At 36.9% G+C, this 20,173-nt stretch overlaps 1 protein-coding gene across 2 annotated transcripts; it reads left to right on the forward strand.

Moving 5' to 3' along the window:
• The first annotated feature begins 1,574 nt into the window (after nucleotides 1-1,574).
• Nucleotides 1,575-19,652, forward strand: LOC138712131 (maltase A1-like). Of its 2 annotated transcripts, none has more exons than XM_069843590.1 (11): nucleotides 1,575-1,845; nucleotides 4,972-5,151; nucleotides 5,318-5,475; nucleotides 8,295-8,420; nucleotides 10,845-11,083; nucleotides 12,184-12,382; nucleotides 13,457-13,712; nucleotides 16,938-17,133; nucleotides 18,108-18,248; nucleotides 19,204-19,365; nucleotides 19,426-19,652. In XM_069843590.1, exons 1-10 carry the CDS (start codon nucleotides 1,590-1,592, stop codon nucleotides 19,265-19,267), a joined length of 1,815 nt encoding a protein of 604 aa, XP_069699691.1. In that variant the 5' UTR covers nucleotides 1,575-1,589; the 3' UTR covers nucleotides 19,268-19,365; nucleotides 19,426-19,652. The 2 variants fall into 2 exon arrangements, with proteins under 2 accessions (XP_069699691.1, XP_069699690.1); XM_069843589.1 differs by having other exon boundaries at nucleotides 19,204-19,361.
• The last annotated feature ends 521 nt before the right edge of the window (nucleotides 19,653-20,173 follow it).

Consider the following 20,173-nt stretch of genomic DNA (forward strand, 5'->3'; position numbering starts at 1 on the left):
CTCCACTTTCGCCAAATTATGAAATGTATGATTAAGGTATGTTTCAGGGCAGAATTTTTCAGTGAATGTGATAAGTAGAGTAGGATGACCCCGATTTCCGGGGAAAGTCCCCGGTTTTGATTTGCTGTGCCCGGGAAGCAAATGTCCCCGTTTATGTCCCCGAAAATTAATTTTGTCCCCAGAAGATTTGATTTTGTTTCAATAACATTTTTCACGTAAATATTTAAGGATCGTGTGCCATTTATTGTCTTCTCCACCTGAAGATGACTTTTTAAAAATAAGTCGAAAATATTTGTGGAAATATAACTTTGTAATATAATAAGTAGGCTTCGAGACTTCGGACCCAATAGAGCAGTTCAGTGGGAAATCCGCATAACGGCGTACTGAGTATAGTGGTAAAGCGTACAATGGGTGGGGGTACTGTAGAATGAATGCCAACAAATACGCAAAGGAAAACGCTCTGGATTTAAAAGTTCTGACGAATAATTTGGTTTTCATACAAACTGTGTCTGAAACTATTACACGGTTAGAAAAGTCAGAGCAAGAGATGCCGGAAGCCCTCAAATTAATTTAGAAAATGATGCAGAGAATTAACAAGACATCAAGTACACCGGTTACTGTACGTATAAAACATAAGTGGAAATCAATTTTATGTAAAATAACGGATATGGAACATTGTGTAACATAAACAGAAAATTAGTGGACATAGAGTCACCCGAGAATAAAGGATTGACTCTTAGAGAATGCAATGATGTTAGGTTTTTTCGTTTTGCTCCTATCACGTCATGCGACGTAGAGCGCAGCTTTCTACAGTACAGACTTTGGCAGATAACCGAAAAAGATTTACGCTTGAGACACTGAGAATGTATCTTGTAGTAGGTACATTGAAATTCGGTACTGTAACTGCACTTCCTAAAGACGACCGATAGGATAAATGAAAAAATTAAAATTACTACATGCTTATTTCCACCATTAACACTGTGTATAATTAAACACAAATGCTTATAAAAGACAAGAGAATAAATGCTTTTCACATTCTTTTGACATTATCATTGTGCAATGTATATTTACTTTCAGAATGTACATGTGTGTGTGTTTCCCCATACTACCGTACTCTACTCTAAACAGCAACGTTGTTACCTCAACATATCTCTATCTACCTGCAGCGAGTCAACAACCTATAGTGCATGCACAGTAAACTTATTGTATCGGGTCCAAAGTCTCGAAGCCTGGTAATAAGACAGAAAATTAATTCTGTATTAATACAGGTTGATAAGTTGTAGACTGAAACAACACAGCTGTAATTTAATATTTAGTAGTAAAATCACCGTGTGGAGCTTAACTGCACTAGTCCTTCGATTTTTCTGACAAATCAGATTTTTGTACAAAGTGCGAATCACTTCATCTCAGCGAAAATTTGAAATTGCAAAACCTCTAGCTGGTTTCTCGGATGTATAAATTGTACATATTCAAGCCATTGTCTCCCTTATCACCTCCACCAGATGGAAATTCTGGAAAACGATAAGGCTTTAGAGGACTTAAGATTTTTTTGTGATCGCCGTTTTTATCTCAGTTGAATCTGCCAAGTGATGGGGCAGTCACAGTGTTGGCGCGTGGATGTTCAGATAAGATATGGAGATGGACAATATATAATCCCCGGTCCGGCAAGCCCCCACAAGTTCAGTATCATGGCTGTAGTCTGGTTTGCTCTCTTGGCTTTCCTGTCCACCGCAGCGGCGGCCCCCGCCGCCGAGGCCCTGGACTGGTGGCAGACCACCGTCTTCTACCAGGTGTACCCTCGCTCCTTCATGGACGCCGATGGTGACGGTGTTGGAGACCTCGCAGGTAAAGCAAACAACTGCAATTTTCTCACAATGACATCAGTTTCTGTATAATAATTTCCACAGATGTATTTGCACCAAAAATTATAGTACTTAATTTCCAATAATAATAATAGCTTTTGTATTAACATCCACAGTAAACAGCTTAAAAGATAACCTTATTAGCATTTCACTCCAATCATACTGAATTAAACTACCACTGACTATATTTTTACTTCTTTCTTTAGACATTATCCTGATAGTGCTGTATTTCCAAAATTTCTCATAATAATCTCTTTCTATTATCTAATATTATTTGAAATATATTAACATTCTATGTATTTTAGCTTAATTCTGCTACACAGTTTATTTCAGTGTTTCATTAATAGTTCATAGTATTTTACTGTTTAATTCGTAAATAACTCTTGTATACATGTAAGTCTCATCTAAATCAAATTGTTGAATTCTTTGTAAGTTGATGCACATGTATATATACTTTTTGCTGGTTGAGTGGAAGAGAAGGCCTTACGGCCTTAACTCTGCCAGCTAAAATAAATTATTATTATTATTATTATTATTATTATTATTATTATTATTATTATTATTATTATAGTATGTCTTCTACGAATAGAGCGGAAAAGAGCGACGTTCTTCGAGTCGTCAAAGAAATGAAAAAAACAGTCAAATCAATTTTCAGTTTAAAATTTTCCAATTTTTTCACCGTCATTCATTCATAGTTTTCTGCCCAACTGTCTTTCTGTGTCTTTCACTGCAAAACTTACCATTCTCCAGTCTTCCCTATTTTCTGCCTTTCTCGTATTCCCAGCTTACGACCCATATATAAGCCACCAGCGTAGCTCAGTCGGCTAAGGCGCTTGCGCTCGGGAGCGGGTTCGATTTCTGCTTGGGCTGATTACCTGGTTTTGGTTTTTTCCGAGATTTTCTCCAATCATAAGGAAAAAGTCAGGTAATCTCTGGAGAGTCCTTAGCCTCATTTCTTTATCACCAATCCTACAACGCTAAATAACCTCGTAGTTCATACAGCGTCATTAAATAACCAAGTGTAATAAAACTATCCATATATATTTTAATGTTTATGTTCTGATATCTTATTATGTTCCGAACTTTTCTTCCGTTTACTATTCCTTCCAGTGCATCCTTCAGTAAGCAGTTCCGTCTCAGCCAATGATCCAGTCAATTTCTTTTCGTTTTCCTGATCACTTTCAGCAATGTTCTTTCTTCACCCACTCTTTCTAGCATAAATTCGTAAAAATAATGTAATGTAATATGAAGTCTAATGGCGTGTCTTCCTCTTGTTCTCCTTTTCTTTCTCTTGTTCTCCTTTTCTTTCCCTTGTTCTCCTCGTCTTCCCTTGTTCTCCTCGTCTTCCCCTTGTTCTCCTCGTCTTACTCTGGTTCTCATTTTTCCCTTGTTCTCCTTGTCTTCCTCTTGTTCTCCTCGTCTTCCTCTTGTTCTCCTTTTCTCTTCCTTGTTCTCCTTGTTTTCCTCTTGTTCTCCTCGTCTTCTCCTTTTCCTTTTTCTCCTTGTTTTCCTCTTGTTCTCCTTGTCTTCCTCTTGTTCTCCTTGTCTTCCCCTTGTTCTCCTTTTCTCTTCCTTGTTCTCCTTGTTTTCCTCTTGTTCTCCTCGTCTTCCCCTTCTTTTCCTTGTTCTCCTTGTTTTCCTCTTGTTCTCCTTGTCTTCCTCTTGTTCTCCTTTTCTTTCCCTTGTCCTCCTTGTCTTCACCTTGTTCTCCTTTTCTTCCTCTTGTTCTCATTTTCTTCCTCTTGTTCTCCTTTTCTTCATCTTGTTCTCCATGTCTTTCTCTTGTTCTCCTCGTCTTTCCCTTGTTCTCCTTTTCTTCCTCTTGTTCTCATTTTCTTCCTCTTGTTCTCCTTGTCTTCCTCTTGTTCTTTTCTTTCCCTTGATCTCCTTTTCTTTCTCTTATTCTCCTTTTCTTTCCCTTGTTCTCCTTGTCTTCCTCTTGTTCTCCTCGTCCTCCCCTTGTTCTCCTTTTCTTCCTCTTGTTCTCCTTTTCTTTCCTTTGTCCTCCTTGTCTTCACCTTGTTCTCCTTTTCTTCCTCTTGTTCTCATTTTCTTCCTCTTGTTCTCCATGTCTTTCTCTTGTTCTCCTCGTCTTTCCCTTGTTCTCCTTTTCTTCCTCTCGTTCTTTTCTTTCCCTTGTTCTCCTTGTGTTCCTCTTGTTCTCATTTTCTTCCTCTCGTTCTCCTTTTCTTCCTCTCGTTCTCCTTTGCTTTCTCTTGTCCTCCTTTTCTTTCTCTTGTTCTCCTTGTCTTCCTCTTCTTCTCCTTTCCTTCCCCTTGTTCTCCTTTTCTTTACCTTGTTCTCCTTGTCTTCCTCTTGGTCTCCTTGTCCTCTTGTTCTCCTTGCACTTCCATCCGCTTGTTCTCCTTATATTCTCCTTTTTTCTTCTTGTATTCTCTTAACTATTAACTTTTTATGCTTTGTTTACATAATGTTGCTTTTTATTGGCAACCTGATCTATTTGAATTTTGAGCCCTGTTTTTTTTATAAGATACCGGTACCTTTATTTCCTTTACTATTACACAACACTTGTAACATGGTCGCTATCTCGTGAAACGTTTCTGTGCGTCAGGGGAAGAAGAAAGTGGACTGAGGAGCTCCCCTCCCTACGCTCCTACTCGTAGCCAGCGAGCTTCCTTACTCCCATCATAAGATTCTTACTATATGCTACGGCGCATACTAAATTCTTTGAAGAGCACAGGGGAAAAACTTGATAAATGACCGATTTTCTGTTTTAGATGTTATGTAATAGCTCACTTAGTGTAGATTTGTGTAGTGTAACTGTACAGAATAACAACCTCATCAATCCAAAGAAATTTATCACCCAAAGACAATACAATATAATATGTCTCCTACAAAAACAGTAAAACGTGACATCAGGTTTTCCCTCTATACTCTTCATTTGGTTTTACGAGATAACGAATTACTTATACAAATCATTAAATTCGTCAATTCTTTCCGCGTTCAGTCACTATCTTCGTTACAATGATGATGTTAAACGTACATTTTATGCAGTGTATTATTACTACAGTATGACGTATTAAATAATTACAGTAAAGCTTTGAAAACCTTTAAAGTAAACCTGTAAAAACTGACAATTTCTCTACAGGAATAGCGCAGAAGTTGGACCACTTACAGGACGCCGGGGTAGGAGCAGTGTGGCTGTCTCCCATCTATAAATCTCCGATGGCGGACTTCGGATACGACATCGCCAACTTCACAGACGTCGACCCCATTTTTGGAACAATGAAGGACTTCGAAGACTTGAAGGCCAGAGCCCAGGAACTAGGTAAATGATCTTAATTTTTTTTTTTTCGCTTGCTTTCTGGTCTCCTATTCATACCGAAAAGTTTTCTCTCATACAATTTAACACAGAATATACATACCTGATTAAATTAGGACATGTTTTTCGTAGAGAATTCAAATGGTATTTTCGTCTCTTTTTCGTTCAACAGGCATCAAATTGGTTTTGGATTTCGTGCCGAATCACGCCAGTAATGAAAGTGAATGGTTTGCAAAATCACTGCAGAAGGTTGATCCGTACACCGACTACTTTGTGTGGGTAGACCCCAAGACCGACGAAGATGGAAACAGAATCCCCCCGAATAACTGGGTGAGTTAATGAATACCAATGAGAAAAAGAAACACAGCCTATACTTGGAAAGATTTCTTAATGCTAAAATAATCATAAAAAACGACCTCCAGAAATCTAGATTTGTCTCCATTATTGCACAAAAATGATAGTCGTTAAGTCCTGTAAATTAGATTAGCCACTGAAAATTATGAGCAATTAGTCCTGGCTTCATTCGTAAGAAAAGAAAAGAAAATTTCTTACACCATACATTTAGTTAAGTTATATTTTTATAGTCCCTTTCTTTCAGTTCTTGACTTCAAAATATTTTGTAGTTGAAATATTCTAAAAATGTTAACGCCACTCATTGATTTCTAGTGTATAAAGCCACAAGACTCCACAGAAGACATACAGCCTGAAAATAGCTCCACAACCACTAATTTATGCATGAACCGATTTATTTACGCGATAACATAGCAAGGTGCTCAATCCTGTAGCAAAAACATGCAAAGCCCTCCTAAATAGAATAACTCTTCTCGGGTTCTCAGCCAGGTGAGTTGGAGATTAGCTTCCAAGCTTTCGACGGCTAGCTCTGCCATCTTCTTCAGGGACGAAGTGATGTGGGACCACGTCTAGCCGGTATATATGCAAAAGTAGGGCTTCCCGCTGCGGGCCAATCAGGAGCTAGTTCCTAGTCCCGACCGCCAGGCGCATTCTGGTTGGTGGACACGTCAGCCAATCAGGAGCCACTTGCTGGTCCCGACTGTCTGCCGTGTGCTGGTGGTCTAAGCGTATTGATGGCAGGTTTCCATGCTGTACTCAGCTGTAGACTCCCGTCTCTGTTGAAATTATTGCCATCTAGCTGGATTTCGATGGCTTCCTTGATAACTAAGTCCCAGTAACCAGTAACCAGTAGCTTGGAAGCTAATCTCCAACTCACCTGGCTGAGAACCCGAGAAGAGTTATTCTACATCAAACGCCGGGAAATCCTCAAGTCATACACCTTCCTAAATAGTCCGTCACAGGATTTTGTTTCACTGCGGTCGACTTATGCCCTGCCTAAAGAAGTTTCATTCAAAAGATGCATTTTCCTTCAAAAAATTATAAACAGTTGCCTCCCACTTCAATTTTTAAAGTGGTTAACCGGTAAACTTATATAAGAGAAAGTAAATTTGTAGAGCTGTTTTTAAACGCAATTGTTTGTTTAGTTTTTTACAATTTTTGTTTACACTTTTGTTCTCTCCCCCATCGCTATAACGTACACGCGAACTTTGGTACATATCTGTTGACTCCAGAGAATAATCTTTCACTGCGTTGTTACGGTTACGTACAATTTGAAATTGTTTTGAGGAATGAAAATCTACATTTCTTTGGAATAAATTTCTGCAAGTTTAAGAGCACTGAAAAGCGATTAGGGCTAAAAAAAATTGAATTTTCATTTTTTTTAAATATCCAGAAATCTTCGCTTAACAAGTTTGTATTGCTTTTCCCTTGATTTTTGACATTTAAATGCTTGAAAAGATGTCTTAAAATTGGCGTCCTGGCTGCTATATCCATTGCCATGTTCTTTTATCCCCCCCTCAACTTATGACTTTTTTAAATTCAGGTAGGCCTACACTTTTCTAAAAAAATATTTAATATAGGCCTAGGAGGCTGATTTTTTGTGTATATGCATTTGTCTAGGAGTTAAAGGGAAGTTCAGAATTTTTAGCCAAATTTCATTATTCTTAAGAAAATTCATGTAAAATACATTCAATCAGATGAATTAAATTGATATTTTAAAAATTATATTAAATCAATCACATACAAAATCTTTGACCTCTAACGACAAGTAAGGTTTAGAAAAACTGAATAAATATGTTGAACGGGTTGTGATTACAGTAGAGCATCGATTATCCGAAATAATTGGGAATGGAAGGTGTTCGGATAACTGATTTTTCGGATAACCGATCATTTACGAAAACAAATTGTACCGATATGATAGGAGCAGTATGAAACAAAGAAACACTGATATTAAACACAAAACTGTACATACAGCATATATTTTGTATCACACGTCTTACAAATAACAGAGAACTGACTAGCGTAGATTGACAAGTTCAAAATGGCCAATAAAGTAGACCTACAGTTTAGGAAAAGAAGTCCAATTCTTTTTTCTTTAGAGCTGAGACTCGTTTTTTTGCTGCCAAATCTCATAGACAGCGCTAGCGGAACTTCTACATGGCGCGCGCGCAAATTTGAATTTGCCGACTGAACCGCTTTCGGTTAACCGATGTTTCGGTTGATCGGTATTCGGATAATCGATGCTCTGCTGTAGTAGTATTCTTTTTAGAAATTTTCACATATGAGAATCGTTGTGTTCTACTACGATTTTGAATATAATTAATTAATTAGCGATCAGAGCTATGACACACTACATTTTTAACTTTAGACACATTTAATAATAAATTGCTTATTCATAAAAGGTACAATTTAAGCGATGCTAGTTCAAAATATAATGGATATAGTTAATTTTGAAATTCTTATATGCTAACATTAAAAAAGCATGCAGCACTCCCCAATGTCCACAAGAGACAGAAGTAAAATTCGTTCCATCACCTTTTATCAGAACTGAATGCTCTCTTAAACTGACTGAGGATATAGGGAATTTAGGCCATGGTTTTCCTAAAATACACAATGGAATTTTCATTTCTTTTTCTCGAAATGTAAGCAAACCCGAGAAAAATCGTACTTAATTTTTTTGTTTAAAATATTTCAAAGATTAACCCTCTGAAATTGATGACACGACTTACGGTAATACCTGTACAGCTAAGATTTTAATACAGGTAGATATCACACAATAGTCTTCGTTTATATTGCAGCTCAGTGCATTCGGCGGCAGCGCATGGGAGTGGCGTGAGGAGAGACAACAATACTACCTGCACCAGTTCGCCATCCAGCAGGCAGATCTAAACTACAACAATCCAAACCTAGTGGAGGAAATGAAGGTAAGACTTTCACATTCTACTGGCATTTTCATCTACCGGACGGACGGTATCGTCACCATGATCATGTAGCCTAAGTAGCCTTTTTATGCACCGGTTATGGAACGAGTTGCATGCCATTTGTGCTGCCTGGGTAATCCGGCTCTACCATCCGCCGAACCACACATTCCTCTCCAGCTATCAACTCCGAATACAAATCCTCTGGTGGTTTTCTAAGTCGTCTAGTTCCTCGCCCTGGAGATCCAGAACTTCCATTAAATTTTTCTGTAGATTTTTGAGTCTTCTAGAATCCACCACCACTTGGACAAACCACAAAAAAAGCACTGGTACGGTGGACAGCATTTATCGATGATTAACAATAGATTTTACGAGTTTCTATGACAGTACGTATATGCTCAGAAACACTGTTCAGGGTTTTTACTTTACTGTTTCATTAATCCAATTACTATAAAATCAATATTCTATAAAGTAACATAATATGTACTTTCTTGTATAATAGTAATTTCACGTGAGAGTAGTTCAGCTAATATTGACCTCTTTTCAAGGTTGCAAATTGTTAACAGAAATCATCAGAACAGGTAAATTATAAATTAAAAAATGAATTGTAAACCAGGTAAAGTCATAATCCTATGCACTGAAATAATAATAATAATAATAATAATAATAATAATAATAATATAGAGGAGACGGCCTCCGGATATGGAGTGTAGCTGCGAATATATTGAATAAGCAGTCATTGACAGCCGATAAGGGGTGGTCCTCTAGCTTGGGGTTGGGAGAAGGGCTAACAACCCACCACCGTAAAAACGAGCTTGTTACGAATCCATACAATACAATGAAGTGTTAGTTGGGAGATCGGAGGGAAAAAGACCTTTGGAGAGGCCGAGAAGTAGATGGGAGGATAATATTAAAATAGATTTGAGGGAGGTGAGATATGACGATAGAGAGTGGATTAATCTTGCACAGGATAGGGACCGATGGCGGGCTTATGTAAGGGCGGCAATGAACCTGCGGGTTCCTTAAAAGCCATTTGTAAGTAAGTAAGTAGCAATAATAATAATAATAAAAATAATAATAATAATAATAATAACAATAATAATATATCTTATCCAGCTTATCTTACGTTGATATAGCCTATGTTAACTATTAATTACGTCAAAATTTTAGATAACACATCTTGTTAGTAACTTTCAATTCTTCAACGTGACAGCTTCTTCAAAGGAAAATAAAGCTGCCAACATAACAGTTAGAAAATTACTGATATTTGTGCTATCTGTCAATACCGAAGGTCGAAAAAAAAGTTGGCAAAAGAAAATTCAACTTGGCAACTAAGAAATCACTATAATCCACTAGCATATGTAATAATAGTGGGAAAATATTTAGGTTTTACTCTTAGGGTATAAAGTAAGAAAACCCGGATTGCAATAGACACTGCAAAGCTCGAAAGCACGGAGATTTCAAGGCTACTGTATTTCTCTCCAGTCCTTCAAGAAAGGGTGTAGCCTAAATGAAGTATGAATTAAAACATTTTTCTAATAATGGTTAGATATTTTTGTGTTTGTTCTCCGAAACTTACTAATTTAGTGAAGAATTCAAAAGACTGGGCTCAAACTAAAGGAGCTTATGTAGGATTTGGAATATAACAATATTGAAAGTCACGGTCTGGAAAGTAATTCTCTGAGTCAGTATAAGTCTGTGACTATCAGGAAATAAATTATGGACAACATCTATGAAGTAATAGTATTTTCCGAAAAATAAAAGTAGTTAAAGATATATTAACTTAAGGATTAATTTTGCATCACATCAAAAGTTGTTCGAATTGGCGATCATCACATTCAATGCAGGCATTACATCGTGGAAGAAAACTCTAACACACTCTTCAAATTACGCCAGGCACCTCCCGAACCACACAATATGCTGCAAGTATCCAGGCTAAAGATAATTCTAAATCTTACAAAGGTGTCTCGCAAACGATGCTTTTCATATACCCCCAGAACAAGTAATTAAGAGGAATCAAATCAGGGCAGCGGGGTGACCATTCACTCGAGGCTCCTCTTCCGATCCAACGCTCGGGATATGTAAAATTTACAAAGTCACATATAGCAAATATGAAGTGTGCTGGTGCTGCATCCTATTGCACCTACATCTGCTGATGTACGGTGAGTGGCACGTTTTCTAACAGCTCTGGACTAATTTGTTGCAAAAAGTTGTTAATATTTCAATTCATACGTGGTGACACGAGATAAAGTATGAAATGTGCTTACATTCGCAATGTAAGTCCTGACATTACGGGCTTTATCGACTGAGGATTGCTTCGAAGACCACAGGTTCCTAATTTAAAACTGTAGACTTATTGTGGACATTATGATTAACTATTAGCCTATACATAATTACTATTATGTGTTTACGTCATGGGTTTGTCTGCAGGATGTTCTGAGATTCTGGATGAACAAGGGAGTTGACGGATTCCGAGTAGACGCAGTTCCGTACCTCTTTGAGGATCCCGAACTGAAGGACGAACCCCTGTCAGGAGACCCCAACGCGCAGCCTGGAGAAGCTGCCTACCTCAGCCACATATACACCCAGAACCTGCCTGGAACTTACGACATGGTGGAGCAATGGAGAGAGGTCGCCGACGCCAAGAAAGCCGAAGACGGACAAACGAGGTAAAACATATCAATAATTATCTTTTAAGTCGTATTGGTTGTCCTGCTTCTAGGTCAAAATATCATGGATTCGAACGTTGCTGAGGGCGAATAATTTAAAAAGGAATAGATAAAAATATTTTTCCCGCTACTATGGTTTACTTTGGCAGTGAAGAATGTATACTTGAGTGTGTGAACCACTGTAACTGTGTACTTTGTTATTACAGTCGCCATAATCCTCATCGTAAAAATATTTAACTTGCAGAAATTTCAATTTAATGCATCGTACATCAATGAAGCTATAAAGACTGTATTAATTCTCTACCGTAATTCTTAAAAATAGGTACAGTGCGCGGCATACACAACTTGTTGGTGGTTGTGTTCAAAATTCATCCCTCCAACGTCGTTAAACCTCAACAACATTCTCCACTTTCCAATAACATTTCAGTATCCATTTACGGTCATCGTACGATACTTGAACCGCCATGTTTGTTTAAAAACAGATGAACATGTTTCCATGCTTTCCACTGCCTTCTGAATCATAAACCGCAAACACCGTATTTCTATCTCATTTCTTTGGTGTGAAATAGTATTTCAAAGAGTGTATACAGCAATTTGGGACACTCAGTATTTTATTTTGAGCAAAGCCATAGACATTCAGTTCAGCCAATTTCTTATTATTTGCCAGTATTATTTGTTTCTTTAATGCCAGGGGCCTTAACTTGCCCTTATTAGTCTCGCCTCTACGAGGGTTGCTCGTGGATGTGGCTAGTGTCGAGAAGCGTAGACCACTTAGTTCGTCAGAGACTCTCCAGAGTGCACCACAGACAGTAGGTCTATATTATGTCTTCTCATAACAGCTAGTGGGAACATTGTGCTAACTATATGATACCTCCATTCTGGTTGGATGATCGTCCACCTCTGCTTCGGCACGTGAACGTGAGGCCAGCAGCCGGCTGGTGGATCTGGGCCCTTCATGGGCTGTGGCACCAAGTATTATTTACTTTTATAACGCAGCAATCTTCGCCAATATTCACAATTACAGGAAATATGCGTTTTGTCCACACCCTGATTTATTTTTGAAGTTCATCTCCTCATCTCACTATTTTTCGCCCACACAGACTGCTGATGCTGGAGACTTATGCGTCCCTGGAGCAAGTGATGGCCTACTACGGCACTGACGAGCGACCTGGCGGTCACTTTCCCTTCAATTTCCTGCTCATCACGGACCTCAACAACGGATCGACGGCTCTGGACTTCGACGAGACCGTTCACAAGTGGATGGACAACATGCCGGCGGGGCGCTGGGCGAACTGGGTGGTGAGTTCACGTTTCACTATTATGAATGTAGCGTGTACTTGGTTACTACGGCGTAGACTCGGCAATGTGATTAGGTTATCACGATTGTGGGCTCGAATTCAGACAAGGACATGGGGGCTTTTCAATTGCTATGTCATATCCTGCACCGCATCTGTACTGGTATTCGATCCAGGTGGCCCAGGTTCGATTGGGCAGGTCGTGGACAAAACAGACTTTGCAGATGACTTTTCTTGGGGTACTCCCGTTTCCCTCTATCATTCCACCAACACACTTAATCTCCCTCCCATTTAATCTCTCATCTGCAACAGTAAAGGCAATCTGGGGTGAAGTCTTAGGGAAGTACTGAGTCTGCGGATGGAACCTCGTTTATTCAGAGATCAGGGACTGAGATAGGATGGCGTACCTGTCAGCGTCGGGTTCACGAATACTACCCCGTACAGCTGAATAGGACTTGGACAATCATCGCGTATACAAGCCACACAATAGGGCAAAGTATGCTCAGGCCTAAGCGCAACGATCCGTTCCGAGTCCAGTCCTCGAAAAGCCAAGCCATATCCTGTGCTATATTGATACAGTAACGTGCTAACTTTCCCATTATGGGTGACCAACAGTATGCTTATCTATTGTTGGATCAAAAATAAATTTTAAATAAGGAGTTGTAAAACTAGAGAAGATACGAAATGCTTTAAGGGGTTAGGTACAGCTTACAGCAGTAAAATTTTTGAAATATTCAAAATTTTTTCCTCCATTACTGTATCTTGTACAATAATGAAACTTGGTATTTGTAAAAGACGGTCCTTCCGCTATATGAAAAAAATATATATATATTTTTACGATTTAAAAAGCATTATTTATATATTTATTTTCAAAATGAAAAATGATGGCATTTCACTTACAAATAGATAACACAACAGTCGACAGGTGACAGCACGCATGCGAATTGGCCTGTGCACAATCTAGCGGAAAACTGTTGTACTTTGTGCTACGCTAGAAATATTATATTTTATTAATAGCACCTCCAACAAAGGCATATTCACGTCAGAAACTGTACATGCGTATGTTTTCTACTTTCAGATTGGTAACCATGACAATCACCGAGTCGCAACTCGCTACGGCCGGGAACTCGCCGATGGGCTCAACATGATAGCGCAGCTGCTGCCAGGATCAGGTGTAACGTATAACGGGGAGGAGATTGGCATGGAAGACACGTTCATCAGTTGGGAGGACACTGTGGATCCTGCGGGCGTTAATGCCGGACCAGACAGGTACCAGCTCTTCTCCAGGGATCCTGAGAGGACCCCATTCCAGTGGGATGACTCAGTCAGCGCAGGTTTGTGTGATGGTGAAGTAATTACGTGATAAATATATGAGCCATTCAGAGCAGAAGTGGTGTAAGTCAAGAATGGGTAATGAGGGTTGAAGTAAACATTCTGTAAAATACAGCGCAAAGTAGCAATTAATATTCACTTTATTTAAATTATTAGTAGTCAGTGGATATCAAGAACGACATATTAATTGCTACTTTGCGCTGTATTTTACAGAATTGTTATTTTAAACCTCATTATCCAATTTTGACTTACACCACTTTTGCTCTGAACGACTCATATATATTGCAGGCCACCATGTCCATCATAAAACTTACATGATTATTCGGGAATAGGCGTATAACTTAGAATTATATGCTAAATTGTCAGCTGACATTTTCGTCTCTGTTGGTAGAAAGTGTTACCCCAATGTGATGGATAAATTCAATCTATTTCATTTCCGTGTTAATTGTAAAATTTATTATTAGCTAATCATATGATATTATTTACAATTGCCGTTACCAACTTAACTTTTATAACGCGATCAACCCGGACCAATCAAAATAAAATAAGGCGCGACATTATTTTATAATTTGCGTTCTTGTGTCGGTTTCTCGCGAAAATAAAACAGTTCCAATTATTATTCAAGTACGTAACAGTGAACTTTAATAGTATTTAACTTAAAAATCATTACGCTTGACATTTAAGAGTTTGAAAATAAATTATAAGATAGGAAAAAATCTAATTCCTCAAAATTTTTCCTTCTGCAAGCTAAAGTTTATGAAAAATAAATCTTATCACAAAATTGAAGCTCCTAAATACGGTTATCGCGATCTCCGTACTGGATTAGCTGCCTAAAAGTGTACACAGTGGAAGTGAAATAACCTGGAAGACTGAAAGGGACGAGAGAGTATACCTAGATTACGTTTTGTAATTAAATACACGGCTAATTAGAAAATTAAATTTGAAGTTTCAGCAGTCCGGCAATATCGTCGCTAACACACTCTTCTCATGATACAGATGTAAGAGGTCAATCAACTCCTTGTGTTGCAACCAACTCGCATTGTATAGTGGTTTCAAATGAGAGGTTTTTAAAATTAAATTTACACGAAAACCGTCCACATTATTGAAATACGGCAGAGGGATAAATTATTCTTTATTAGTTTTCTTATCGATATGGACAAAAAATCACGAACATGTCATATTTGTTACCGAATGAGTGATTGTTAAACATTTGAGAAAAAAATCTTCTGATAAAAAGTAACTTTCCACCAATATGATATTATAGTTTTTTTTGTTACATACAACATGATCTATTCGCTATCAAAATCGCCAACTCTATTTCATTTCCACTCTGTATATCTTACTGTAATGTAAAAAGTAATGCAATTACTTTTCTTTAATAGGTGCATAGACTTGGTTACGGAAGTACTAGTAAAACATAACATTGTACCGTAATATTACGAACGTCGTTTGCCTTTTACTGCTAGCTGTAATAATTATGCACGCCACTTCTGGTTTAAGTATGTTATTCAGTTATTGTTTCAGCGTGACGCTTGGCAGGTGATTCTGAACTTTGAAGCGTTTTATTGTGTCTCTAAATTCAATAATTTACATAACTTACCTACATATTTTGACAATTTTGGCTACATATATTGCCAATTTGGCTACATATTTTTTGTAAATCAAATATTTTATATATTATAACGTATTTAACATATCATGAACAATTCACGACTGAAAGAAATTCATTAAACATACTGAACAATTAGCTACTGAAACATAAATTTAAGTTAAATAAATTCAACCGCATGTGAACAGTAATCGTGTTCGAGGGTTCAATTTTGCAGATAAATAAGAAAAAATAAACAAAAAATGTAAGTAAATTTAATAAATTAGTATAGGCTACATTAAAAATAATTATTATCAAATAATTAATTATAATTGAAATAACTTACAACTAATATTCATGAGTAAATAAAATTAATAATTAGAAATTAATTATCTACAGCAGTGTTAATTTTTCTCAATAATTTCTTCAATTACAAGTTTAAATTTCACTGTACTTACATTTTCTAAATCAGAATATTTAGAAATGAATTTATTGTATAGTTTTAAGCCATATTTAAAGCCACGTTTCATACCAGCAGCCTTAAACTTTTCGACTCTGTGAGAAGTAATATAATTTTCCACTTAGTGATCGATAAATTTGTGGATTACGAATTTCATATGTTTTTAATTTCTTACATACGACATATAATCCATCTTATACACAAGAAAATTCAGATTGATCTTCAGGGAAAAGTAATAATTTATGTATATCTCACGTTATATTAAACAGAATTGCTGACACAAAACATATATTTCAGTCCTTCCGAGACAGAGACAACAGCGCCAAATAAATACAAGTTCCTGGGGAAATTCACATAGGAATTGATTTACGAGTTCCGTACAAAACTTCTAGAAATGATTGCTCACAGCATTTTCGTAAATAAATTTATATCAACATGTGTCTTATTTCTAACCGTTACAAAGTTTTAATATTTTTAATGGAGAAAATAAATCTATTATTTTGGAAAATACAGTAATAATATCTATCATAATACATAATTATTTTGTACATTTATGAAAGTGATACACTTCTATTAACTTTCATTTCACTAACCTGTGTTTACAAGGTGTTTTCGAAGATGTCTCCCTCAGCTGCACTGGAACGCATCGCACATGTACGAACTGAGCTCGTAGCCTGCCGTAGCTGAAGGCTGTTGTCCCCGAATTGAAGCGCAGCGTTCAATTACTCTGAAATAGAAAATATAAACGGCATCTTGAACGCACTGTTAACTGTCAAACTACGATGAACGACTGATAAAGTGAAATGAACCTTGAAAGGGGGTGAATGAAACTACGTGTTCTCCAAATAACCCTGAGAAATCAAAGCCCTCGATGTCAGAGCACAGTGATGTCATATCAAAATACCTGTACAAGTGAACAGAGGCACGCTGGGTTCACAGTTGATCGCTTAATACAATTAAACGGAAAGGAAAACAGATGTAGCTATGTAACCATTGCGAATAGGACCCATAAACTTTTTTATGCCTGTGATCTCCACAATTACGTCCTGCATACATCATTTTACTGTTATCTTCCTTCTCCTATCCTCCCACCAAGCAACAGTTGAAAGATTTAAAGTTACAGTAACATATCACAATAAAATACTCGTATTTCTATACTAACATATGGGTAATTTCCAGGATTCTCCACTAACGCCACTACTTGGCTGCCAGTGAACGAAAATTACAAACAGCTTAACCTGGAAGCACAGAAGGCGGCTGATGTCAGCCACTACAAGGTGTACCAGCGGCTGCTGGAGGCCCGTACCCTGCCCGTAATACAGACTGGAGGCCTTCAGACGTATGCTGCTTCAGAGGAAGTGTTTGCTTTCAGCAGGTTAGTTAATGACTATGCACTGTAGCTTGACACGTGGGATTAACACCTTTTCTAATATTGCTGGTCTCGATGTAACCTCATAATTCAAATATTTCTCGCTACTCGTTAACAAATTTGGAAATAATTTTTTATTTGAAATTTATGAATTGAAGGTTTCAGAGCCATAGTGGGCCAAGCGCCATTTATTAAAAACGGAGAAATCAAGGGTTAAAGTTAAGTGAATACCATAGTTTAATGAAGATTGACATATCATTCAGTTTTAATGTGTATACTTTATATTACTTGCTATATGTTTCCATTGAATTATGGTAATTACTTCATTTTAATCCTTGTTTTCTACGATTTTAGTAAATGGCGCTTGGCCCACTATGGTTATGAACCCTTCAATTAAGAAAACATCTGTATACCTGTGAGAAAAAAATTGCTGTAAAAATGTTTGAAATGTTATGAGAGGCATTTCGGTAATGAATTGTGAAAAAATAATAGCCTACATTATTTATTTTACTTGCATTGCGTAAAGATAATCTCTGGCTGCTTACACAGAGAGTTTGAAGGTTTTATAAACCTAATTGTATCTATATGAAGAGTCCACTACAAGAATGATGGATGTCATTTGGAATACATTTTTCAGGAGAAGCAATTGAAAGTTTGAAATGCTTAGCGCTCAAAGCCTAGCTGTGGTTTTCCGATCATTACTGGATAGTGACTATCAGTGTTAATGCTATATAACTCTCTATGTACATTCTATATCTCTTAAGCTCTGCATTGATAGTCTTGATTCATTTTCGACAAGAAAGTGACATCCATCATTCTTGGAGTGGACTCTTCACATCAAATTTGTAGCTACAAAATGTTTTATATGGAAAACATCAAAGCATTACTGATTAATACACGTGAAATTATCTTTTGTCTTATAACACCAAAGGTTCGATAATACAATTGTACACGGTCTTGCTTTCTTGTTTGTAACATAGGACTCTGGAAGGAAGTTCCCCGTTTGTAGTAGTGGTCAACTTGGGTTCCAACCAGGAGGAAGTGAACCTTGCCACACTGGCTGATGTACCGGAAGATCTGGTCGTTTATGTAGCGAGCATAGGCTCAAATCGTCAAGCAGGGTAAGCTCTCAACTCATTTTATTTTTCACTCTGGTCCAGTGAATACATCATTCAATCCTGTACCTAATAAAACAAGCTAAACACCGTCCGTGAAGTACAGTTTCGCATTACGTCACTCGAGAGAGGGCGGAGCCTGCTCACTTTCTCCAAGCCCTCTCCCAGGCAATTTCTTTCGCAAAATTCATTGTGCAGTGATGAAGCATTTCCCACATAACTTAAAAACTATTCAACATTCTGTGATGGAAATTTTTGTGTGTATTTATGCATGCCATATCTACAATATGGTGCAAGACCACTTCTCTGCCTTTGATAGATTGTCTGATAAAAAATAAATTCTTTTTAAAAAATTGTCAAATATCAGTATTTTCTTCTAACACAAAAAAATATATATTATTTTTTAAGGAATGTAATTGAAAGAGCATGATATTGTAAACACGAGTTTAGCAATAAAATAAGAGAAGAGAGAGAACATGAAAAAGTTAATAAGTTTATGAGTTATGAGGGAAACGCTTCTTCACTGCACAGTGAACTGCCACAAGTTGGAATTTTGAAAAAAAAAAATACATATAAATAATTTTTTTTAATCGTAGAAATATCTTTTTCATATAGCAGAAGGACAGTGATTTAAACTTACCAATTTTCATTATTGTATAAGATATAGTAATGGAGGGACAAAATGTTGAATATTTCCAAAAATTTTACTGCTGTAAGCTGCAGGCCTACCTAACCCCTTAAAGGTCATCATGGGGACCTATCTGTAATTAGTAGCGAATTCAATTAATTGAAGAGGAAAAAAAAGAGAAAATGAGGACAACTTATTTCTTTCAAACTCCTTAACGTTTTAAAAACTTAAAAGGAGTTCGCCATTATAAAGAATTTGGGATTTAGAATCTTTCCCAACATGAATTTATTCGTAAATAAATATAATATAGATAATATTTCTTTTCAATTGCAGGACAGCAGTTTCCAAGAGTAACTTCGTGCTGGATCCTAAAGAAGGTTTGGTACTCACTGCGTAACATGATTTGTTACTAACGTAACAGAATTACATGTCGATTAATGGAGAAGCCTTCAAATTTGACGAGTCGACGCAAATACAGCACACACACACACACACACACACACACACACACACACACACACACACACACACACGCACACACACACACACACACATATACCAAACGATCACATACATTCATATATGTATATAGAAGTACACACATGTAGGCCTATATTATCAGAATTGTAAGACCACTTTATAAGCTGTTTGTGTTGATGAAGATATCTGTATACTAATTCCATCGTATAATTAAATGTGTAACTGTGATAATCATGAGAAATATTGTGAATTTCATTGAAATATATGTAAATAAATATTACTGATCTTATTGATTATAATAATTATATTTATTACGCTTTACACAATCCCGAAAATACAGTCTATAAATTCAACCTACGAATAGGCTATACCTCATCCTTTCAGTACGGCCTATTTATAGAAAATCCTGTAATAAAAATAAACTTTATCAAACTTGAATAAATCACATAAAATTAAAATTGAGCTGTCTCTTAAAAACAAAAGGGTGAAATATTCCTACAGTGAGTCACAGTGAACGTTCGGCTTAAATGTCACTATTTTCAATATATCTACAGAGGAAACTGAAATTATGGTTTCGAGAGAAATATGCCTCTTAGAGCGGAGTTAATAAATAATAAAAAACAAACACATCAGATAAATCAGTTTAACTAACTTGTATGTATAATTTCATTTGATGTAGACACGAAAACTCCAAAATTTCTACAGAAAACTCAGTGCCTACGGTAGCCAAACATAAGGAGTACAACAGTTAATAGTAGGCCAACCTGTAACCATTTTTATACGAGCCACAGAAAAATAAGGAATTGAAGATTTTAAATCAGTT

The sequence above is a fragment of the Periplaneta americana genome, chromosome 13, assembly GCF_040183065.1.
Source record: "Periplaneta americana isolate PAMFEO1 chromosome 13, P.americana_PAMFEO1_priV1, whole genome shotgun sequence".
NCBI lineage: Eukaryota > Metazoa > Arthropoda > Insecta > Blattodea > Blattidae > Periplaneta > Periplaneta americana.

Bases quoted from the DNA above. Each gene is read 5' to 3' on its own strand.
- LOC138712131 (XM_069843590.1), top strand. From the start codon at position 1,590: ATGGGGCAGTCACAGTGTTGGCGCGTGGATGTTCAGATAAGATATGGA. The intron at 8,421-10,844 runs GTAAGACTTTCA...GTTTGTCTGCAG, and splicing joins ACCTAGTGGAGGAAATGAAG to GATGTTCTGAGATTCTGGAT. The intron at 18,249-19,203 runs GTAAGCTCTCAA...TTTCAATTGCAG, and splicing joins GGCTCAAATCGTCAAGCAGG to GACAGCAGTTTCCAAGAGTA.